Below are 24,587 nucleotides of genomic sequence, written 5' to 3' on the forward strand. Positions count from 1 at the left end.
GTAAAGAACAAAAGAAGGGGAAGAGTGAAATATAAAACTGCCACAATCCCCAGAGGGTCTCCTGCTGGCGATGCAAAACTGCTGAGCAAGGGAAGGCATTTTCACAGTTGCCATTTTGCACGGCCATGAGATTACACCGTCTTCAGCATCAGAGAACATGCTTAGCAGAGTATTTGGGAAAGGGCTCTTCATACTGGGTTAGGCACTCTCAAGCTACAATGGCAAAAGTGCAGCACAGCAAACAGGAAGGAGGAAGCTGGGATGGCACCAAAAGGGGAGCACATCTCACACGCAAGAAATGCTTTCATATATGGAAGATCCCCTAGATAAAAATAAAGATTGTATTTAGAATGATAAAGCAGTTTGGGAGTCTGGCAGGATTTTCTGTTAATAAGGATAAAACTAAAATGTTGGTAAAAAATATAGATCAATGAAAGAGACTTTGCAAGAGGAATTGAGTGTTAAAGTGGAAAAAAGGTGATGTATCTGTGTGGATATGGATAACAAATAAGAATGTATTGTTGTATCAAAACAACTATGAAAAAGCGTAGAATACTGGGAAACAGGACCTATTAAGATGGGATAGGAAAAAAAACTCTCATTAATGGGAAGAACCTCAGCTGTAAAAATGAATGTATTGCCTAAAATGTTATTTCTTTTGCAGGCAATACCGATAATAATAAAGCATAATTGTTTCAAATAACGGCAAAAAGAATTAACTAAATTTATCTGGCAGGGGAAGAAATCTAGAATAAAATATAAAATACTAAGAGATGTTAAAGAAAGAGGAGGATTTGCACTGCTGGATTTAAAATTATATTATGACTTATCATGTTTTATGTTGTTATGGGAATGGTTGCTATTGGAAAATACCAGATTGCTAGATCTGGAAGGATATAATACAAGGTTTGGATGGCATGCATATCTGTGGTATGAGAAGGTAAGAGTCCACAGAGAATTTTTAAATGTATTATAAGAAGCTGTCTATACAAACCTATTGGAAAGAAAAGCGCCATTGCGGCTATCCCCCATAGAGGCATGTGCACAAAAGAAAACAAATATGGGGGCAAAATGGGGAGCTTATAGAGATATATTAAGTTTTTCCTGAAGCTGGTTGTAAACTTAAAAAACAGTAAGAGATCCAACAATGGATGTGATTGGTTTCAGTATTGTCAAGTAAACGAAATATTTAAAAAAGATATGTAGAATGGTTTTACATAACAAAGGTCAGAATTTGAAATCAAACTGTTAGAGGTTAAGGTAAAACTGATCTCAAAAAAGTATAAACTGTTAGTGGAATGGGAAGCAAAAGATGAATGGTTAAATCAGTCATGATACAATGGGTCAAAGATTTAGGGCATAATATTGATATGTCTTCATGGGAAAAACTGTGGAGAGTAAATCTGAAATTTACTCCTGTTATGCATTAAAGGAAAAAGTATATTAAAATGATATACAGATGGTATCTAACACCAGACAAATTGGCAAAGATGTAGAAGATGGTATCAAAACAAACGCTAGAAATGTAAACATAATGAGGGAACATTTTTTCATATGTGATCAACATGTGAAAAAGCCAAACGTTTCTGGGAAATGATACACAATGAAATGAAAAAATGTTTAAACCGGTAATTCCCCCAAAACCTGATGCTTTCCTTTTAGGGTCAGAAACCCCCCAAAAAATGATAAACTTATTTATGTATGCAACAACAGCAGTCAGAATCTTGTATGCACTACAATAATCCTACCATGAAAATTGGTCATTTCTTCGTCAGAGGGCGAACGGGCAAATTTAGCAGGGGATCAAATACTTTCCCCCCTCACTGTAGGAGGCAGAAAACAAACCTCAAGACCATGAAAACAAACCTCAAGACCACGGGAACAGAGTCTAGTAAATACTAGTAAACTCACCTTCAGTGTTGCTGACATCCGTGAAGTCCTGACTCTGCATGATTTTCTCCACTATGTCATCTGCATCAATCCGGGTGTCATCCACCCAGGTGGGATGGCTTTCCACAGAATCCTTTTTTCTCCTTAGTAAATAAAATATGGAAAAAATAGAGAAAAGTGAAGGAGGCTATCCTGATAATGAAAACCTCAATTTCTGCCTGGAAGGGAAAACACGAAGTTCTGCTTTTATATCCAAGAATTTATGTCCCACATATTTAAGCATCACTTTTACAATTTTAACCTACTGCAGGAAATTACAAAACAGCCATAGCCTAAACTGCCCATTTGGCCCGTAAGACATTTGGACAAGCCATGCCCACCTGCACTACATCTGATGTCATATATGACTTCAGATGTAGGGTAGGCAAAGCCAAACCAGAAGGGTCTTTGCAGGCATTGCAGATTGTAGGCACAGTGAAAGGTGCATTGAATAGCCACTCCCAAGCATGAGACAACCACCTGGTTGTTTTTAGGAAGCACTATGCAAGGGACTTTGGCATGTGTCAATCACCTGGCACCAAATGATTGACAAGCCAGTTGTCCTGCCCACCTGCCAAAGCTGGCCAGTGGGGAGAGGGGCAAAAATAAAAATACATATATCATATCTGGCCACCAGGATTTCACTGTGCAGGTCTGGAAACCTTGTTCATTGCAGCAGGCAGCCCAGAGCTAGAAGAACCTGAATTCTGATTCAGAAAAAGGAGAAATGTGCCCAGATTACTGAGCAATGCCATTAACTCAGTGACATAACACATACTTTGAATGAGTAAGATCCCAAACATAGACTCCATCACGTGCAGTTTAACTAGTGGTGGAGAACATGTAGCCCACCTGATGTTGCTGGACCAGAACTCCCAGCGTGTTTGGCCACTTGTTGGTTGGGGCTGATGGGCGCTGAAGTTCAACACCACCTGAAGGGCCACAGATTTCCATACCATTGAATTAAAGCGTCTTGGGGATCCATGGTCTTAATCTGGCATAAAGAAGTTTCATATGTGCTCCAAGAGACACAAATGAATTTTCTTCCATTGCACCAGTGATGGGAAACCTCCAGCACTTTAGATGACTTCTATTACACCAACCAACCGTTTCTCACCTGGATGATCTGTCCAACAGAAGGTTTGGTCTTGGTGGGCGAGGTGGTTTCTCCGGCCTGTGCTCCCGCTCACCCTCCGGGCACTCCACTGTCATGCTAAGTCCTCCTGAGGCGCTACTGCTGGTGGATGTGTTGCGGCGGTGGGTCAGGTCAGACAAGCTGGAGGATCGTGAATGTTCGGTGCTGTAGCCTGTGAATAGATGTATCAGGTACTACAAGCAACCCACTTTTCCACACCACAGCCACCAGGCACAAGGGTTTGCATGCAGTTTGCTCCACAAACAAGGAAAGCTTTAATCTGCTTATAAACAGGACAATTCTTGCTCCAAGTATATCCTTCATGTATTGTCAACACCAGTCTTCACCAACCGGGTGCCCTCTAGATTTTTGGACTGTAAGTCTCCAATGAGAATCAGAGTCCAAAATATTTGGAGGCTTCCTGGTTTGCGAAGAATGTATTGTCTGAATCAGTGGTTCTCAAAGGGTGTGGTGCATTACACTGGTACGGCAAGTGTGGCAGGAAGATTCAAGGACAGTCACGCAGTGAGCTTCATGGTTAATTTGGGACTAGAACCAGGCCTTCCAGGTCATACCCCAACCCGCTTACTACTACATACTGGCTCTTGGACAGTAACAAAGAGCTCTGCCCCACCAAAGAGAGATGTATGTGCTTGGTTGTTTTTTTAAAGCATTGTACCAAAGAATTTTATGCTTTCTAGAGTTCTGCAATTGCAGCAAAGATAGAATTAAGCAAAATTAAGTGCAGCAAGGAACAACTGCAATGTACTTTGCATTTCCCTGGCAAGCTATGCAACAAGCAAAGTTACCAGAGATTTTGGATTGCTGGCTGGCGTAGCTTGAATTCCGTGAGTGTCCGGAATGGAATACTTCATCAGGACTTGACAGGTTCTGGTCTGGTTCTTCTGTTACACCTGATAAGGAAAGAAGACAAGGACATGGAAATATGCTGGGAGATGTCAGCTACTTAGTTTCTCTTTCTCTAGAAAAGTTCCACAAGATTTGTTTCAACTGGCATGTAGCAAGGAAGCCATGCCATCAAATTTCAGTATTATCTGTGTAAGAGGAGCAACAGCTCTGGAACTGCCAAGCAACTTCCCACAACGATAGCATGAGGCATTCCCTTGGACTGCCCCCCCCTCTTGAGAGATCAGCCAATTCTTGAATGGGTCTGACCCTTCAAGTTTACTGGGTGAGGTGTATCCTTTGATTCTGTACAGCAGTGGCGGGGAAATTCTAGCCCCTTGGCTCCAATTGGGCCTGGTAGTGGTCACAAACCACAGCCACCAGCCCAATACTTGACATTTGTATGTGACATCAGATGTGAGGCAGGTAAAGACTTGCCTGGTATTGACTGCACTAGGGAGTTCCTCATCACTACTGAGAGCAAGTGTCTTTGGAATTGTTCCCCAATGTAGCAGTAGTAGTAGTAATAATAATAATAATAATAATAAACCCAAAGGATTTTAATGTCAAAGTTGGTCCATGGAGCAGGTTAAGAACAAGTCCACCCACTGTATCCCGTTTCCTTCCCCTGCTGCAAAGGATTCCATTTTTAAAAAGCTCAGCACAACCATCAAGAAGTCAGCACACTGCATTCCAAAGGTGGATTTTTTTTGGCCTTTGCTCCCCTTTTGTGCTTCCTATTTTAAGACCTCTCTCATGCAACAGAGCAGGCACATCGTTGCACTATTCAATGTTACCACATGGTGCAGACTGGCAATTGCCCAAGTGGAAAGGGAAAAGATACAGTGGTACCTCAGGTTACAGATGCTTCAGGTTACAGACCCCACTTACCCAGAAATAGTACCTCGGGTTAAGAACTTTGCTACAGGATGAGAACAGAAATCGCGCGGCGGTGGCAGCGGGAGGCCCCATTAGCTAAAGTGGTACCTCAGGTTAAGAACAGCTTCCGGTTAAGAACAGACCTCCAGAACGAATTAAGTTCTTAACCCGAGGTAGCACTGTACGAAGGAGAGTCTGAAGTCAAGGCAGAACAAGTCTAAAAATGGAAGGGTAGCGGTAGAGCACATGTTCTGCCTATAGGAGGTCTCAGATACAATCGCAGGAATCCCCAGATGGGACTGGGAAAGACTCTCTGCCTTTCTGAAACCCTGGTGAGAGATTAACAGTCAGTATAGACAACACTGACCATGTTGGACCAATGGACCAATTTGGTATAAAGTGGCTTCCTGTGTTCGCTGAAAGGTAGGGGAGCTGTTCTAGGCCCAGACAAAATAGTCCAGCACAAGAAGAGAACCAAGTGGAGAACAGTGGTCAATAAATAGTAAATAAACTTGTGAAGAAAAAGAGGAATACTGCAAATAGAAGAAAAGATACTATTTGCAGAAAAGAGCTGAAGCACTTAAACCCAAAGAACAGCAAGCTTGATGCTAATTCAGAATGTGGTGGAGATGTAGTAAATGTACTTCATAAAACATATATTACCTGTACCCGAACCAAGAATGGTGGGTCTGGGCTTGTTCTGACGGACTGAACCAATGGTGGCAGATGTGCTACTGGTGGGAGTTGTGCTGCTGCTGGTCGTCCCCTCCCCTTTACAGGTCAACTGCAGGGTAGAGTCCTGGCCTGGTATAGTAATTGATTTGGCTGTGGACGGAGGCCTACAAAAAGCAAACACACAGAGAGAGTTTAACAAGATGCACACAGCGATCTAGGAACATTAGCAGTAGTCAGTCAGCCAGGGAACGTTAGCACTGATCATTGTGCTTTGCTGCATTACAAGGAAGGAAAGAGACAAGCAGGTTGTAAATAACAACATAACAGAAAGAAGGGAGGGAGAAAGAATTGCTCATGAGAAGCTGAGGTCCTTGCTGGTATGTCCTTGAAAAAAATTCCGTAACAGCTGTGTAAGTGAAGTATGCAATATGATATGAAGTAAAACACTAGCAAGCCGAGATTGAAATATTTTAGCATGTAAACAGGGGGCTCTGATGTGGCAATGAGGGCTCCATTTTGAGTATACTGTACAGCATTAAGACATCTTCCACAGCAAACAGAAACAACCTGATAGTCTTGAGACATAATTGCATTTTACTTCCCTTCTCCCCTCAACCTAATGAAGGAGGACAACAGGGAACCATGTGACAGGCACTTTAAAATGGTTATTACATAGTGTCTGTAAGCAGCAATGATTTGGCCAAGTGGTTCTCAGGAAGAGAAACTACCTGTTGTGAGGCAACAACAGAAAATATATCCTTTAGCAGTAGCTGTTGAAGCAGAAGTACCTTGTGAATAAGTGGTTGTTGACTGGCTAGCAGCCCTCTCCAAAGTCAGCAGCCCCCGCACACGCCGTGCAGGGGCTCTTAAACCAGCCAGCAACAACACACAGGAACAGCACTGACAGAAATGCCAGAACACAGAACACACAGAAATGTGTGTTCTCTTTGAGGCAGCCACACAAGGGTGAGATCTTTTCAGTGGCAGCTCCCTGTCTGTAGAATGCACTCCTCAAAGAGTTGCGCTGGGTGCCATCATGATCAACTTTTAGACACTGGGTGAAGATATTCCCATTCACTCAGGCATTTGACTCTTAATTGGGGTGTAATTTGCCTATATTGGTGTTCATCTTTTGGTCGGGTGGGGTGGAATTTGTCCTTTTTATGTTACAGCAGGATAAGCACTTTTAGTCAAGAATATTCTTTTATCTTTTTGATTTGTTTTCAATTTTAGAATTATGTAGGCTTTTATACATGTAAGTCGCTCTGAGACATTTTAGGCAGTAAGCGACGAATGCAAGTGATAGTGATGATTTTGTTACTGGTGAAAGAAGCACTGGAATCTTGGACTCCTCTGGGAGGAAGGGTGGGGGTATAAATCAAATGAATTAATAAACTGAATGAACCAATACTCTCGTGGCTGCCCCATGGCAGCAGCCAGCAGTTCCCACCAGCAAACAGCTTTACTATAGCCAGTGTTGAATGTCACCCTGTAGAGAGGTGACCTCCAACAGGCAAACACTCAGAATTACATCCCAATCCACACACCCTGCTCAGAAGTCAGAGGGAAACAGGCAAAGGCATGGCAATCCTGGGCTTTGCACACGGCTCCTCATCATCTCCTTCTAGCGTAGAAGTGTTTGGAAGCACAACAGCAGACATAATTTTCTCTCTGAACTCTGCCTGTTTTTCTCAAATCCCTTTGCTGACAAAATAATGGTAAAACAAAACAAAACAAAACAAAACAAACAAAACAAAACAAAACAAAACAAAACAACCACTCACGTTTTGAAGCAAGGATCTCCAGAGAGCAGGGACATGCCAATCGTTACCTGAGGAAGATTGAAATGAAAGTCTTGAAAATATATATGTAGACCACCCTGGTAATTCATAAAACAAAAACAAATAAACCATAGTTTTAAAACCAACCAGAGTTCTGGGTTTAGAAGTTATTGGGAACTGTCATTGGTTTTTTTTCCCTTTTCCCTTTTTAAATGGAAGCAGAGGCTTTCCATCTCTTTCTGGCCATAGTAAGGGAAAGGGAAGGGTGCGCTTGCAAGTCCTTGGCTTGTTGCGGTTTGTTACCATAGCAGGAAGCCATGGTTTCCCTTTACGTCTGAACCAAGTCTAAAGGAACTAAAATTGCCCCTAAAAGCGATGACAGCATAGCACTAGGCAATGTGCGTGTATATATATTTTTGCTGATCGTGTAGTTCTCCACATCCTATATGGGAAACTGTTTTTTCCCGTTGGGTAGGGAACCAGCAGCTTCAAGTTCCTCCTTTCAGCACCCTACTGCCAAGACACACCAGAACCGGAAGAAATAAGAGGTTGGGGAGGGGGTGGAATAGAGAGAAGGATTTTAAATATATACACATTCAGGCTGAAATTCAGAAACAGCACCTGTCCATGGAATTTCTTAGCATTTACCTTCAATATGGAATTATCCTGCCGAGTATTCTTGGTGTCATATCCCTCCAGCAAGCAGCATCTGACAGTGAATCCGGAGCCTGCAAATTCTGCTAGATTCAGATCAGCAAAACCCAGCTGTAAAGGCAACAGAGTGAAGATCAGCAAAACTCCACGTGAATGCACACGCATGCACACACAAACTGCACTGCACAGTGAACAAGAAAAAAGAAGAGCACCAAGTGGGACAGGACCAGAATTTGCAGTATCCAAATCCCATTTTGGAACATGCCCTGTTCCTCACCTGGAGGAAACTTTCAGAAAAGGTTTGTTGAGGAAACATTTACAGAAAGGGTGGAAGAAACAGAACTGCTGTTCTGGCAAGGACAGCGTTAACCCGCCTGGAGTCATTGCATAACCAAGGACATAGAAGACACTAGGGTCAGTGATGTGGAAAAACACACACTCCTATGTGTGCGCGCGCACCCACACACCCACACCCCCCCAACATAATAAAACACTCTTTGTATTATGCCACCCCAGAATGCACTGCAGCAAGCATGCCAAGAGATGAAAGGATATTGCTGTAGATGAAAATCAGTGCACAGTTCCTAAGGAACAAGACTGAGAGATTGCACGGAAACAAGGCTTCAGACTTATTTTAAAATTCTGAGGAATGAGTTAGAAATGCTCTTGTACAGCAAGCCATATGGTGAAGTGGAGGAACTTGCCACTAGAGTATGAGATGTCCAACTGACATCAAGTTATAACATTCTCACATACTGATCCATCTAAAGATAGCAAAGGAAACTTTTAGGGGATATGTTTCAAGGAGTTAAAAATCCATTATTGTCTCCAGTTATGAGAAGGACTGAATGCAGCTGTGAAGGGGGGGGGGGGCAGAGGATGATACCAACATTGTTATAAGCCACCTTTCTAGGTAAATGGCCTTCCAAAGCAGATTACAAATGAAACAAAAAGTACAATAGCACAAAATTTAAAAGTGCAAGCCAACAACACTATCTATCTATCTATCTGTCTATCTATCTATCTGTATATGTATCTCAATCACGGAAATATAACTGATGGACATCTCGTCTGGAAAGCCAGTGCAGGGGAGAAATAGGTCTCTGGGGCCTTATGCAAAGCCTAAATTGCAGGTACTGAGTGCTGGTCCAATAGGAGGGAGTTTCACAACCTCTGGGTCACCCACCTTACTGACAGGAGAGGATGGACACCCCAGGAGAGCCTCCGAATCAGGCCTTAGGGCGCTGATTGGTATAGGTACATGTGGTCTAATGAACAGCTTAGAACCAAAACCATTTAGGTATTTTACTTAAGCAGCATTTTAGCCCATTATAGGATATATTTAGCGTCAAACATAATTTGTTTAGAGTTTCCATCGCCTGATAAAGAAGAATTCTGAAGGCAGGCTTTCTCCTCCCTTTCCCTTTCCCCCATCATATGGGACAAATCACAGTAATTGCTTGCAAATTTTAGTATTGGCACCACAGTACAATCATACTGGAGGTGTCGCCACTTTTAACAGGGTGTAAGGGGTAGGACAACTTTGTTTTGGACCCAAACATACAACACGTGGCTAAGGTGTAATGGTGGAAGCTCCCAGATTTCTTGTATCTGACACCGCTTCAGTAACTAGTTCTATGGCAGCCATGTCCAATGTGTTGATCGCGGGAGTGATTCTGGTCAATCTGTCAATCTCTCTCTCTGGACCCAAACCAGCTCTTTCTGTCTCTGAGGGCTTTTCTCTCTCTCTCTCTCACGTCTCCTTCAGAGAGAGAGAGAGAGAGAGAGTGCAAGGCGGGAGGAGGTCTACGCAGATGGAGAGGCTGAGCAAGAGAGAGAGCGAGAGAGAAGCCCTGCGCGCTGGCTCCTCAAGAGAAAGGGCTGGTTTGGATCCAGAGAGAGAGAGAGCGTGCGTGCGTGCGAGAGACCACAGTGAGGCTTACTCCCAAGTAAACACGTGAGAGGGAGGGGGGGGACCCTTCCTGGCTGCTGCCATCCCGCCCACATTGAGAGATTTACTTCCGAGAAGACGTACAAGAGGATTGGGCAGAACAAAACTGAAGGGCAGGGGGAGAGAAATTCTGGAATGCATTGATGGGGAAACAAAAATCCTACAGGGTGTGCAGCGTGTCCCCCCTCCTCCCCGCTCTAAAACAGCCGGCCTTTATCTACAACAACACCCCTTCTGCGCTAGTAGTTTGCAGCAGCAGAGGGGATGCGGGGATGTGTGTGTGTGTGTGTGTGTGTAGAGAGGGAGGGAGGGAGGGAGGGAGGGAGGGAGGGAGGGAGGGAGGGAAGCCCTGCGCACTGGCTCCTCAGAGAAAGGGCTGGTTTAGGTTTACTCAAAAGGAATGGATGGGTTGGATCCAAGGGAAAGGGCTTCTACAGGTTTCACCCAGTTCTTAAGGTGGTGCATGAAGGCTGTCAACTCTTCAGTTGAGTTTACCCAATTTCTGTTTCAAACTATTGGGGAAACCGCTGTGGCTGACATGTGCCTGACTCATTTGAAAAACAGCAAGAGCCCTGGGGTACTTTAAAGACTTAACACATTTATTATGACATGAGCTTTTGTGAACAACAATCCGTGCATCATGTTCTGATTATAATGATGATGATGATGATTAATAATAATAATAATAATAATAATAATAACCTGTCCTCAATGTTATTTTCTTATGTTATTACAAGTATACAAAGCATGTATTTTTAAAAATATATTGATTTATGATGAACTTTTCAGATTTTATGGAAGTGATTATCATTTGTTACTACTTTTATCATAAGCTCAGCCAAATGTAATATGTTTAAGTTGAAGCATGACAAGGGGAGAGTGTGGTAGATCACTGCCAGTTTTTGATACTGGATAGTAGATCAAAGCCTCCTTGAAGTTAGACATGCCTGTTCTATGGTCACTCAGATACTCCACCATACCAGCTAGTAAACAAGCAAGTATTGACCTCGAACATTTCAAGGATGTTCAAAGCTCTTAGCATATGTTATGTTAGGATGTATGTTGCCTTGGTTGCTTTTCCTTAAAATAGATGTAAGTATCAGTTAAGGAGCTCAGTATTTGCTGAGGTGTGGCACAGAAGTAGAAAGAAGGAGGTGGTTTGTTTACACTCATCTAGTGAGTTTGCAACTGAGGTGAGATCTGAACTGAGGACTTCCTCAACTCACTGTTCACACTCTTAGGCAACAGACTTAAACTGCTAAACCAATCTCCTGTCACCCCTCTCATATTCTGGGAGGTTAATTATTGGTACCTTCACTGAAATAAAATTCCAGGATTTTCTGTGGAGAAATCATAACAGTGAAATTGATATTTGTAAGTTTGTAGACAAGAGGTGCTCTTAGCTGTTACACAATACTGGTTACCTCTTGCTTGATCTTTCATGTTTCCAAGCTTTCATCTTGGGAAATGTGGGATAGGACAAATAACTCTATGGTATCTTTTGAGAGGGAAATTTCCATGACCAAATGATGGTAAAAGAAATGGGAGCAGGCATGCACTGAATTAGCCTTTAACAATTCTGTGAGTTTGTTTTCACAGACAATGATACATCTTCTGAGTTTCTTTCATTTAAAATTGTTTAAAAACATTTCCACCTGGTGTGTCCTCAACATGCCTTGGTCGGGAACCTTTTTAGCTCCTGGCCCACATCCTTATCAGGCTCAGCCTTGTGGGCCAAATTTGAGTGTGGGCCAAACTTGTGGGCCAAATGTGAGTGTGGCCACTGACCTGGCACTCACATGGCGTCATTATGATGTCATTTGATTGTCAAGTGAGCAGGGCTGCCCACCTGTCAAAATCCCTCACAGTTTTGCAATTCTTTCTACACTTCCCTTTTAAATCCAATGTTGGAGGTTTAAAAGAGGAATACAGGGAGACTTGCAAAGGCCAGAGTTTGGAGTCTGTCTTAAAGATGCAAAGCAGCCTTTGAAGTAGTCTTGAGAGCAGGAGGGAGCTTGCTTCAAAGTGTGCTTTTGCCTGGCACTCTAAGATTGAATCTGCTGCCTATGCTCCTTTCTTTCTCCTTTCTGGGGAGAAAGAAAGGTGATTTTGCTAGCAAAAGCAATGGAGGTAACTTCCTCTGCCTTTGCTTGCAAAATGCTGCCTTTTAAGACTGTAGCAAGATGGGGACTTAGAAGGAAAGAAGGAGGAAACTTGCAAAGGCTTCTGTGAGTCTCCCCACTTCCCTTTTCAACCTTCAGTCTCACGTTGATGTTTAATTTCCATTCATGATCAGAAAAAACAACAACCATGTTAGGAATAGGATCATGCACCCAATGCAACGTTGGGAGTCGTAAGAGTTGGAGTTCAACATCATCAGGAGGCCCACAAGTTATCCATCCCTAGACTAAAAGCAAAATGGGTAGATAATAGCAGTTCAAATTGTGATCTGATCTTAAGCTTCTATTAAAGGCTCATGAAAACACAACAGACTCAGCCAGGCACCTATGAGACCTTCATTGCCCTAGTTATGAGTTATGGCACTAGCAACAGGGTACTTCAGAAAGCAGCTACAGAACATTTGAATTCTCAGTGGTCAACCAGGTGTCCTGCTTTTACGTGATCTACACATCATAGACCCGTGCACCCCCTCAAAGGCAAAGACATCTCCAAAACGTGACAAACTAGTTTTCTGGAACTTGCCCCAATACATTCTTCCACTTGTGCATTTCATTTTCTGTTTTAACATGACCACACACCCACTGCTTACTCCTGCTATAAAACGTCACCTGGCTTTGTCATTATGGGTGGCATTTTCCAGATGGCAAATCTCACCACACCCTTCTCACATTAGTCAACAGCTTGGAACCCTGAAGCAACAAGAGGATTCCTTCAGATGTTTGATTCAGGGAAATGGTGACCTATTTTTTCAGCATACCCCGCTTCTCCCTTTTAAAGTCACTTATCCACTCTTAATTCATGCTAGTGAGTGCTTCCCAGACTGAAATACAAAGAGGGAGGACCCCTCCGTCATGGAAAAGTCTTCAATTCTCCACTATGCATGAATGCAGCCTTTGGCAACCTGGTGCCCTCCTACTAGGGCTAGTGGCAATTGTAGTCCAAAATATCTGGAGGGCAGCAGGTTGGTGAAGGCTGTATTAACACATAGCAGAGAAATGTGGGGCTCTTGCTGGCTGCAAAGAAGACCCAAGAAAAGATGCTGTGGGTTCCTAACCCAGTAGCCACCAATGCTATGTGTAATACATGCTGAGGTCTAAACTTTTCCCAGGAAATGGATTCCTGAGAGCAAATAGATAACTGAAGACAGCCAAAAGCTGCTAGAGGAAGGGCAATGCTTTTAACAAAAGGATGTTCAGATATAACCTTTCAGTACAGCTTCCTTAATTTTCATTCCATAGCCAACTCTGCCATCCGGTTCAGAACCTAGTGTTTTCTCTACATCAGCACATCCATCAGATCTCTCCCAAAGAAATAATTTAACTGAGTACAGAGATCTTGAGAGCCTGGCTTTTGAACAGTACACGAACCCAGCTTAAAAGCCAGACACTAAAAAGGGGCATACCTAATGAATCAAAGATGAGGAACCTCAGGCCCAGGTGCCAAATGTGACCCTCCAGGCCTCTCTATCTGGCTCTTGAGATCTTCCCCAGCCACACATCCTCACCCCAGGCCTCACCCCTCACTGGTGTTGCTTCACACACTCCTTGGATGTTTTTGTTTGCATAGAATGTGGTCGCTAAATAACACTTTCTGGTAGAGATGGTTCATGGCCCCAACCCCCAAAACACTAGTCAGCCTCTGAAATGACACCCAAGATGCATGGGTGGGTCATTCACACCAGCTTCCTAAGCCCAACGGAGCCAGTCTTCCATTATTTTAAGTGTTTTAAACGGCAGAAATTACAGAGTCCTAGAACTGCAGGGCAACCCATTGACAGAAAGTGTCCTTTTTTTCTCTATAGGCAGTAAGAATGTGGTGTCATTATCTTAAAAGAAAGACAACAACAGGTAAAGGAGAGCTGATATCCACCAGGAACCAACAGGTGCAACAGCTGAAAACAGAGGGAGACACAAGCCAACTCCGTCAGAAAGTGTAATTTAGGGGGCTACCCATTCCCAGGTACAAAGTACACCCACATCTCTGAGTTTCCCAGAACTATTTTGCCAGACTCTGTAAGACAGCATCATTGGCCATCCTCTCCCTGGTTCAGTTCCCCATCTGCATTAAGGGGATAATACTAAACTACCTTACAGGGCTGTTGTAAAGATTGCCAAGAATGCATTCAAAGTGTTTTGTATGCTCAAAAGCTCATTATTCTACAATTACAAAGAGATGATGTAAAGTTTGTTTTTTCACTGCTCATAATCCATCTTACCTTGGAATAAGTTTTCCCTCCCTTCAGTTCCTGTAATGAGAAAACAAAAAGAGGACAGAAGAGTTTCATTACAGTAATTATAGCAAAGGCATCCCTCTCCTTGCCTGAGTGTAGTGACTGTACATGGTGAAAATACCTTTCAGTGCAATGAAAGGAATATGCAGTACTAACCATTCATCCACTGCTTGAAACAATTGCTGCTTTCCTAGCTATTTAAATTGGGTGCATTAGCTTCTCTGTTAAAAATGAGGTACATTTAGGGCTAGTCAAGCAGCAACCACTTAGGACTGACATGTATTACGTGTGTTTGTGGGGCGGGGGTGTTAATCAGACACCTCTAAGTTACCTGGTTTTATTATACTGTATTTACTTTTAAAATGTATAAACCTTTTATCTAAAAGACATTCTAAAACCAACCAACGACACACACAAAAATGTAAAAGGAATAAAACCTTTAGACTAACTAAATCTGCTAAATGTATTGGAAAGTTGTTTGCCTGCTTGCTATGCATTTGGACACCCCTTAATAATTCTGTATTATGGTTTCTGAGATAAAGGAGCAAGTTTTCATCTATGGTTGAAAGCAACTGGACGCCATTTTGAATCAAGATGGCAGACAACCTTTCAAAACTGCACTGTTTTTGTTTCTTAGAATTCCTGAGCAATGTCAGGTACAAGGCTGCTACTATACCATTATCTAAAATTCATGGGAAAATAAAAAGGTTTTAAACTGGGATCAAAAAACAAAATACAGTGTCAGCACCAGACCTACCTACACTAGGAGGGCATTCCAGAGTCAGAGAACCACCACAGGAGCAGCTCTTTCTTTTCCACATACTTGATGTACTTCTAAAAACTGCACATAGAGAAAGACCCTCTCCGATGACCTTACTGCATAGGAGGTGCTCCTGTAGATATTTGATCCCCAAGCCATTTAAGACTTTTAAAAGCAAGCACCAGGACCTTGAATTGGGCATGGTAATGAATAGGGAGCCAATGTAGTTCCAATGCATTCTCTACATCCTCCCTTCAGGAATAGGAACCCAAGAAATAATGCATTTTATCCAAAAATTCTGCCACAAATAGCAGTTTGTGGCCTTCTGTACAAGGAGTGGGGTTGGTAAGCAAGTTACAATTGTGGGGGAAACTCAGGGGAATTTGGATTTTTATACATATAGGTTCATACAGTTCAGGGGAAAGCTGGGGGTGGTGATAGAGGGAAATCGTATTCTTAGCTAAACAGAGAGAACAACAACTACAAAAACTATTTAAAAAAGGAATTATTGCTGGAGACTGTATTCCCCACTTAAAGCCATAGTTCTAGGTCATAAACCAAACAGGGGTAGAGTTAATGCGGGATACTCACCTTGCGGACAGACACACGGCAGATGCAGGGGTCCAGGAGGCCAGTGGCAGGATTGGCACTCATTTTACAGACAAAGGTAAATTTCTTCTTCCAGTGAACACAGTTCTCCTGAACTTCTTCTCTATAAAGAAAACAAAAAGAGGCAATGTTGAATTCAAACCACTTTGAACAGATTCCAGAACTAAGCTATCTTGGCTGTAGACTTCAAACCCAGAAAAAGAGAGAAAACATTACCTCTTACCCATTGTGTCCCTTGAGCTCAATCTACATTTACTTTGGGAGCACATTTGTCTGCACGACACACACACACACAGAGAGAGAGAGAGAGAGAGAGAGAGAGAGAGACAGAGAGAGAGAGAGAACAAGCCTAAAAGCTTAAGCACATGTGGGGGTCAGGTGGGATGAACATGTCATGAATGAAGGGCGGGCTACTGAAAGAAGCACACTCCACACACACACACACACACACACACACACACACACGGCAGCCCTCCCGCAGCCCTGTAGCTTAACAGGTTCTTTGCAGGAAGAAAACTGGACACAGGAAGGCTAATCTTCTCCTGCAGGATCCCTTCAACTGTAGTCAATGAGCCTAAATTTGCCCTCTACCTTCAGGTCTTGATCCCTGCTTGTATGGGGGGGGGGGGTTTAAGTACACACACACATTCACTCACTCCACTTTTCTATCACAGGCATGGGAGCCAATTCCTAGGAGATGAGGGCTCTTCACCGCCTCAATAAAACATTTGAGGGGGCCGGGGCCCCCCCAAAGCCGATGTGCATTGCCATTCAAGTAGTGTCCGTGCACTGCATCATGTAATCAGTTAGGTAGGGCAAGACTTACCCCCCCCGGCCAATATTTTATTAAAGTTGGCAGCCCTGATCGCAGGTAGTGATATCAGTAAGTTACATGAACAAATCTGTTTAGCTATAAGATCCACTGTCTAACACATACCTCCACTGTCCACATATCACCCTGCTTTAGATAGTGAAAAGCAGGTGGAGTGGTTATCCTACACACCCTGATTTTGTATTCCTTAACAGTCAGCATAACATTGAACCCCATACCACACCCTGGGAAAGCCATTTTTACCCAACTAGTTACTCTGGTACCAATCACCCTCTTTTAGCTATCATCACAGCGTCATTGTGAAGATAAAGGAGGGTGGGGGGAATCTGTCATGTACATTGCTCTGAGGTCCTCAAAGGAAGGACGGATTAAAATGTAACTAGTAATAAAACAATCAACATTAAATAACTCAATCATTTGCCCCAAGATACTACACAAGTGCAGAATATAAAAGGGTAGGATACTTTGTGAAGCAGCTCAGAGTAAATGAGCAGCAAATTAAATTAAATTAAAACAAAGTAAATTTAATTAAAAAAAAATTGGGGGGAGGGGGGAGAAGAAATGGACTAGGAGAAATCAGGAAGTGGTTTGCATTGTAACTGCTGTAACCTGCCCTGGGACATTACAGTGAAGGGCAGGTCAATAATAATAATAATAATAATAATAATACAAAGAGGAATCAAACTCAAAATCTAAACTTCAAAGACAAGTTGGGAATGGGGGGAGAAAGAAACAAATTTGATTTAAGAAAAATTAGAAGTATCCAGGCCACACAGCAGGGAAGAGATGGAGGAAAAAGGGCAGGGTCACACACCCTCAGTTTTGGCCCTGCTTACAATCCCTGCCCCCTAAAATGGTGAATGTAGTGCTTTGACAGAAAACAAGTTTGCCCACCCCAGACATACTGTTTTCCTCAGTGGCATAATAAATGTTTAATACAGTGGTACCTTGGGTTACATACGCTAACCCAGAAATAGTACCTTGGGTTAAGAACTTTGCTTCAGGATGAGAACAAAAATCGTGCTCCGGCGGCGCAACGGCAGCAGGAGGCCCCATTAGCTAAAGTGGTGCTTCAGGTTAAGAACAGTTTCAGGTTAAGAATGGACCTCCAGAACGAATTAAGTACTTAACCCGAGGTACCACTGCAATCCCAAATCTCAAATGAACACATGGAGAACAGTACCCTACTTTCAGCTGAATTTACTCTGCCTTTTGGCCCAGTTTGGAGACTCTCTTTTTTACTGGCCTGTTGCCTCCATCAACCCAAACCAGAAATGCATGTTTTACAGGGGGGAAATGTGGGAAATGGCCCTGGTGACAGGACACTTGACAAAATAAATGGCTCAGGCAGAAACAGATAAGAAGAACAACCTGGCTGGTGCAGGCCTTGGCTTTATGGCAAACCAACAGAAACATTAAGGCTGACAATAGACTGGGAGGAGGGGGCCGTGTTGCAGTGAAAAGGTTCAGGTTTTCATTTCTTCTCTCGGGTAAATCATCAAGGGTAGTGGGAAAAGAGGTAGAATTGGCCAGCTCCCTTTTCAGTGAGAATAAACACAACTGTGAATGTGTACAAATCAGACAGTGTGAGTTTCCCTCTGAATGAGAGGGTGTACTTTTATGAATCAGGAAGGCTTGTCTGATCAATTTGTGGGCCTGCCCACAGCTCTGAAGACAATTAACAGTTCAAAGTGTAATTTGGAGGGGATAAGAAGAAGAAAAAAATAACAGCACTGAGATTAGTGGAATACTTCTCTAGCTACCGGATAGAAATTTTCAAGCACAGAAGAAAAAGGAGTGGAGTGGGGGAGATAGTACCAAGAAGACATTAGATAAGATTGTGCTTCAATAATTAAATGCAGCTCTCTCCCCCCACTAATAATTAAATGTGGCTGTCTCTCCCTCATCCCTTTTTACCCTTAGGCACAGTGCAAGTGAACAGAAACAGAATCAGTTGTTGAATGGTAGAAAGAGGGAGCTTTATCCACTGCTTGTTCTTTGCTTTCCAACATTTGATTATGGCTAAAGGGACTTTTTTCAATGTTTAGGTTTGCGAATACACCCGGAAAAGTAACAAGCTCACAAAATGACATACTAGCCCACGCACATTTATTATTGCCATTGTCATCATTATCCATTTATTACAGTCAGCAGATCATCCCAAAGCCAACACAGTACAATACCTTTATTAGGACTTTAAAAAAAAAGTTACAAAATGGCGGTAAACAGTATCAGCCATTCAGCCATTCAGTGAGGCCTTCCTTGTGATTTTTTGGCCTTACTGATTCGGACCATAGACTCAGGTCTGAACTCCCACTTAGCCATAAAGCTCCCTGGGTGACTATGGACCGGCCACAGTCTGTCAGGCTAATCTACCTCATATGGTTGTTGAGAGGTTAAATTAAGGAGGGGGAGGGAGAAGAGAGTACTTTATGCCACCTTGAGCTCCTTGGGATAGAAATATAATAAAGTCAACTAAATTATGGGATAACCTGAACATTGCTGTAATGTGCGTCAAAAGTCTGCGTCACTCTAATACATTCTCTATATATTATTGGTGGTGGGAGGTGTGCTGCAGTAGAATTCTAGAAATAAACTTCAATAAAGCTTGGGTTATGGGGGGTATATTTTCTGCCTGCTCAGCTTAAGTCTTTAAAGTGAAGGAAATTACAGGGAGCATAATTTAACAGCTGACCTGGATGAGACCAAGAAAAATGTGTGTATAATCACAAAGGGTACAATTAGAGAGGGAGCATGCACACAGAATGAAGCCAACAAGGTGCCAGAAGCAAAGCACAAAGACAAGAGGAAAGTAACAACATTTCACAACCAAGATTACAGGGCAACCCCAGCTTCACCCTAAATCAGGTGCCAGAAATAGATGCATCCAATTTGAAAACAATGCCCTGTGAGTGAGAGGGTGGGGTGGGAATAAGTTAGACCAATGACTGGCCATTAGTGCCAGATCACCACTGGGCTTGCAAGTGTCTATCTAATGTCATTAATACCTCTAGAAACAAACATTATTATTATTATTATTATTATTATTATTATTATTATTATTCTATTTCTGCCAGATCAAAATATTTACATTTCATTCATATTCTTATCCTTCAGAAAAGAAGTAAAATATCCAAAAACCTACCACTGCACCCTGGAAATTTCTATGAGGGGCACAGAGGAAGGCCAAAGTGTTCTGTCTCTCTTCTAGCACCATTCACTTGCCTGCAGGCAACTTTTTGGCTCAGGCTACCAGGCTGGTGCTTAAATACAAGGCTATTATCATGGTTCCATTTTACTTATTGACACTAAATGTTCATATATTCTTGGAAAGAAAATGCCATTTTTGCTTTTTTTAAGTTCCTGCAGTTACAAACAGATTCAGTTTCCAGGACAGCTAATTTTGTGCAAGTACTTCCTTAAGAATTACGCTGAAAAACAGAAGTGGAAAAGCCCAAGTATTTTAATGACACACAAAGGTCAGATTTAGGTATCCCCATTTACAGATCCTTAAGTAATGGGGCAGAACAAACTTCTTCCAAGTTCCTCAAATTTATCCAGGATGTACGGTATAATGAAGAAAAAAACTGACAGGAGATTGTACAAAATGCAGTTCACATATGCATATTCCCCAAGGCCTATTAGAGATTATGCATGGCCAGAGAATATACACAATTCAGATGAAATATGCACATTCCCCAAAGTCTGTTGGACATTATGCATACTGACCGAGAAAAGTGCACAATTCTCTCTTAGTGGACAGATTACGTGCACACTCTACATGAGACCAGGTGAATGTGCACATGGCCAATCATTATGCACATTAACAACTCAACTTACATTCTGCTGAATAGACATATGTGACACACACGTATTTCACATTTCATCCTCAGCACTAGGTACAAAAAGGGATCTCAGGTTGCAATGAAAGACTATGGGGGAAAGAGAAAAAAGTATAGCAGCAGCAATGGCAGCTCTCCCACAGCATAAAAGCTAGAATTTATTCAGATAAATAGCTTTGTTTACTTCTCATTTTCAGGGGTCATCGTGCTTTTGCGATTTCTGCTTGATTAAAACTTTTATCACTAAGATATAAATCTGGGTCAAACCCTCAAAAGCAGCACTAATCCGCTTGTGCTATTGCACCAGATGGCTCTGCGTGGCATGTTGGCTCACCACTTTGTTTGAGGATGCCCCAGTTAAGCACCAAGGCCATGTCACGCTACCTGTTCTTTATCAGTAGGACAAGCCAACCTATCTGATTAAAATAAGTCATTCCCCCAGCCAATCCTAAAAATCCAGTATTGGAGGCTGTATGCCTCTGAGTAGCAGTTGCTGGGAATCTAAGGTGTGGAGAGTGCTGCTGTGCTTAAGTCTGGCTTGTGGGCTTCCCATGGACTTCTGGTTGGCTACTGTGAGAACAGGATGCTGGACTAGATAGGCCTTTGTTCTGATCCAGCAAATCTCTTCTTATGTCCCACTGTAAAAAAAGTTAAGAAAAAATAGTAGCAGCAGCTGTTTTTCAAGTTTGTACTAACTTCCTTACTATGCAACTTGGTTAACTAGAAGAGTTTAGCCAAATGTCCTCTTTTTCCAGGACACATCTAGCTTTTCAAGGGAATGTAAAATGAGAGTAGTCATAGTGATCCATAGTTAAAAGTAGAAGTCGGCAAATGTGTCCTCTTTTTTGCTCTTCAAAATATGGCAACCCTACTTAATGTAACCCAACAATGGGCACCTTTGCTGGACACTTTCATCCTAGTGAAAGGCTTTCCTAATATTAGCACCATCAGCTAAAATATGTTTGTCTATGAAGTAAAAAGCATATTGCTGGACCTCATGATGGCATGACTCTCCTACTTAAGCCATCAGGCTGGGGTTAGGATATCTAGAGAACCATCTACTCTTTTGTCCTCTTACCATTCTAGGTGCAGCAAGTGGGCATGTCAGAGACAGGACCTTTTTGATGGTAACACCAACAATGTGGAATGCCATCCCAGGCTCTGCCACTGTTTGCAGTTCTGTTTCTCCAAAGCAACTTTCTCCAGAAAAATCAACCAAATCTCCCCTCCTGCTCCTTGTTCCTCGCGAGAAGCAATCCATTTGTTTGAAACCACACCATGTTTCTACCTGCTAATCAGTCAGATCTCCCTTCCTACTCCCTGCCCACATGAGAGAAGCAATACATTTAACTGTGTGAAAGAGCTTCTTCACAGTTTGTTTGCAATATGTGCAATATTTGATGTGCTCCTCAGCACATCAAAAAGAGCAGATGGAAAGGAAACACTTCAGTCAGTCAATCAGGGCAGTCTCGCCCATGCCACTGCCCATGTATGAGCCAGTGGCAGCATTCAAAATTTGTCAGGCACCAGGCACATTTTGCACCTGGCTATTGGCCACTTGTGACCAAGTAAAGATGCCTGGGCACCAGGATGGCACCTGATGTCTCCACCATCTGGAGCTGCATGCCTGGGGATCCTAGGATCTTGCTTGTTTTCTAACAACACACCCTGCAGAATTTTGTGATATTTTATCTGCACAATCAGAATTAATTTCATGTATCCAAAAGTCATATTGAAATATATGACTTTCAGGCTGTCTGGCCCCCAAATGGTAACTAGACATTCCGTTTTGATGCCTATAACCCTAGTTTAAGGAGGCATTTGGTGCCTAGCTTATATACTGTATCTGGGTTTCAAAGACTGGCCAGTGAACCATCCTGTGATCTTTGGATGAAGGGCAGTAGACAAATTTAATAAATAAATAAATAAATAAGATCCAACTTATTAAAAATCCCAGAACACAATAGGAAGGGCTCTGAATCAACAGCATTTTGTCTTGGACTGCAAGACGTACCTTTGACACAGCCAGTCAATGCTAGAAAGTCATTTGTTCGTGACTTCACTCACGTCATCCAAGACAAACAGCCAAACTTAACAGATGAACATTCAGCTGTTTTCATTCTCTACATGCTGTTTCTTTCCCAGAACACTGAAGTAATTATCCAAGCAAAAAAGAAGGGGGGGAGCCTTTTCTAAAATGGAAAGAGTATGGCTCAGACACTGATGATGTAAAACTTTGTTATCAATACAAATCTTAAATTCAGTTGTTAATGCAAACAACTTAGATGTTCCACAGTGAGCATTTATTGAAGGTCACGCAAATGAGTTACCACATCCTCCTACCCACTCATGCTTTTATAACCCACACAACTGCAAGCTATCTCCATCTCATTCTTCTATAGTCCTATGCTTACCTATCTTATTCAGATATCATGACAAGGCTATATGGAATGCTAAACATCTGCTATTTATTTTGGAAAGTTGTTGCTTGTTCACTATGCAAATTTTGCATGATGATTCCAAAGATTCAATAAGGTTTCTGCCTATATGTGAATACTATTGGACACCATTTAGAATCAAAGTGGTGGACTTCCGGGTTGGCGCCTCCGGCAATGGCGGAGCTCCTCCGTTCGGGAGGAACTTGCTCCGTGAAAAACAGGGTCTGACCGCCACGGTGAAGGTGGAGACCCACTGAAATCACAAGCGGGAGAAGCTTGTGAACCTGGGATTCGGCTGGCACCTTTTGCGCCTCCCCTACTCGCGGGGAAACCCTGTTTTGAGGATCCGGAGCGACGTGGGGTGAGTGGCGCGGTGCTTTGAATCGACTGCTTTTTTCACGGAGTGAAGCCGCATTGCTGTTGCCGGAGAGCGCTGAATTTTTCCTGTGGACAATTGGATTTTAAACAACTACTTGTGAGTAAAACGGAAAATTGGATTCTTAAATACTTTAATTCGGCACTGAAACGGGAAGGTTATAAACAGGAAGTCCGCCTCCCGTTTTTGTAAATAGACTGAAGCAAAGACGTTACAAGTTAAAGCCTTTGAAAGCTCTTGGCAAAGGATTAAATTTCCACCGGTTTAAAATACAAAACCCCCCTTGGAAGCAGGAGAAGAGGGGGGAAATTTTGGATCTAGTGAGCCTGCAGGAGAGAGTGAAAAATCAAATTACCACTGCTCTGAACCTGGGAACGGGTGCCAGATGACGTTTGGAGAGAGTACATTTGACAGAACGGATTTGACAGCTAGCTAAATAAGAGTAAGATACTGTTTCCATTGTCCTTTTCTGTGTTTAAAAAAGAGGAAAAGTAACTGAAAATTTATCTTTAATGCTTGAATTGCACCTGAAAGAACTGATACAAGTGGAGACTGTTTCCCTCTAGAGGGAGCTTTTGAAACTGTAACAGGAGTGTAACTGGGGGATTTCCAGCTGCAGATAAGGATTCTGAGAACCAGAGAGTGTCCTTGGACCATTTAAAAATGTTGACAGGAGAGGCCACTGTGACTGTTTTATGTAAGATAAGCTGTTCGCTGGGACAGCTTCACAAGAAGATGGATGACATGACTTTTAAAGTTGATAATTTGGAACAGAAAGTGACCAATTTGAGTCAAAAAGCGAACACCAACACAGAAATAATTCAGGACTTGGTACAGGAACCCATTTTGGCAGGACAAATGGTGGAGGAGAAGGAGAAGGAGAATGCTGCTGTTGTTGAACATAAAATAATACAAGTGAGATCTGTGGCTTTACAGAAGCAAATTGAGGACTATAAGTTGAGGCCTTTTATCATTGAATCTAGGAAAAGTCAGACTCTGAGGAATGGATCCCGGCTTGGATTAAAGAAGGAAAATTGGAAAGAGCCCTCTATGCAGGGATTAACTGACTTTTGGGACATGGACTCGGGCCTGGAGGAGATTGAAGTTTTGGGGGCCTTTGGACTTGGAGGAATCTTGAATTATGCCCTGAAATACTTTATGGACTGTAGCTTTAACTATGGAGGTCCTACTGTCATTTTCCTAGATTTAATTAACAAGTGATTAAAGGGCATAGAAGTGGACACTTACATTAGGTCTGGCAACAGTTCTGGGGGTTTACTAGGCTTAAGCAGCCATCTTTCCACATGAATAACTTCAATCTCTAGAAGGGTTAGTAACAAAAGCTAGGAGTCAAATGGCACCTTGAACCTAGGTTATGTTCACACAATGATATGTCTGGACACAATTTT

General features: G+C 42.5%; 1 protein-coding gene and 1 long non-coding RNA gene across 9 annotated transcripts in view; one reads left to right on the forward strand and one right to left on the reverse strand.

Annotated features, from left to right (window-relative positions):
- EEIG1 (estrogen-induced osteoclastogenesis regulator 1) overlaps nucleotides 1-24,587 on the reverse strand; it is a 55,568-nt gene that overhangs the window by 7,302 nt on the left and 23,679 nt on the right. For 4 of the 8 annotated variants that reach the window (XM_080990964.1, XM_080990968.1, XM_080990965.1 and 1 more), the window contains exons 3-10: nucleotides 15,673-15,793; nucleotides 14,307-14,336; nucleotides 7,954-8,070; nucleotides 7,309-7,355; nucleotides 5,513-5,688; nucleotides 3,874-3,978; nucleotides 3,047-3,236; nucleotides 1,912-2,033 (exon numbers count right to left, since the gene is read on the reverse strand). In XM_080990964.1, the coding sequence (XP_080847090.1) occupies nucleotides 1,912-2,033; nucleotides 3,047-3,236; nucleotides 3,874-3,978; nucleotides 5,513-5,688; nucleotides 7,309-7,355; nucleotides 7,954-8,070; nucleotides 14,307-14,336; nucleotides 15,673-15,793 (908 nt within the window). Of the gene's footprint in view, nucleotides 1-1,911; nucleotides 2,034-3,046; nucleotides 3,237-3,873; nucleotides 3,979-5,512; nucleotides 5,689-7,308; nucleotides 7,356-7,953; nucleotides 8,071-8,236; nucleotides 8,392-11,565; nucleotides 11,683-14,306; nucleotides 14,337-15,672; nucleotides 15,794-24,587 lie in introns of those variants that run through there. The other 4 variants (XM_080990969.1, XM_080990967.1, XM_080990971.1 and 1 more) reach the window with 3 other exon arrangements.
- On the forward strand, nucleotides 7-22,893 carry LOC308468661. Its single transcript, XR_013981786.1, has 3 exons — nucleotides 7-940; nucleotides 13,893-14,050; nucleotides 21,451-22,893. It is a non-coding gene; the product is annotated as an uncharacterized lncRNA (long non-coding RNA).

Source organism: Podarcis pityusensis (assembly GCF_964106645.2).
Source record: "Podarcis pityusensis genome assembly, chromosome: Z".
In the NCBI taxonomy this organism is placed as follows: Eukaryota; Metazoa; Chordata; class Lepidosauria; order Squamata; family Lacertidae; genus Podarcis; species Podarcis pityusensis.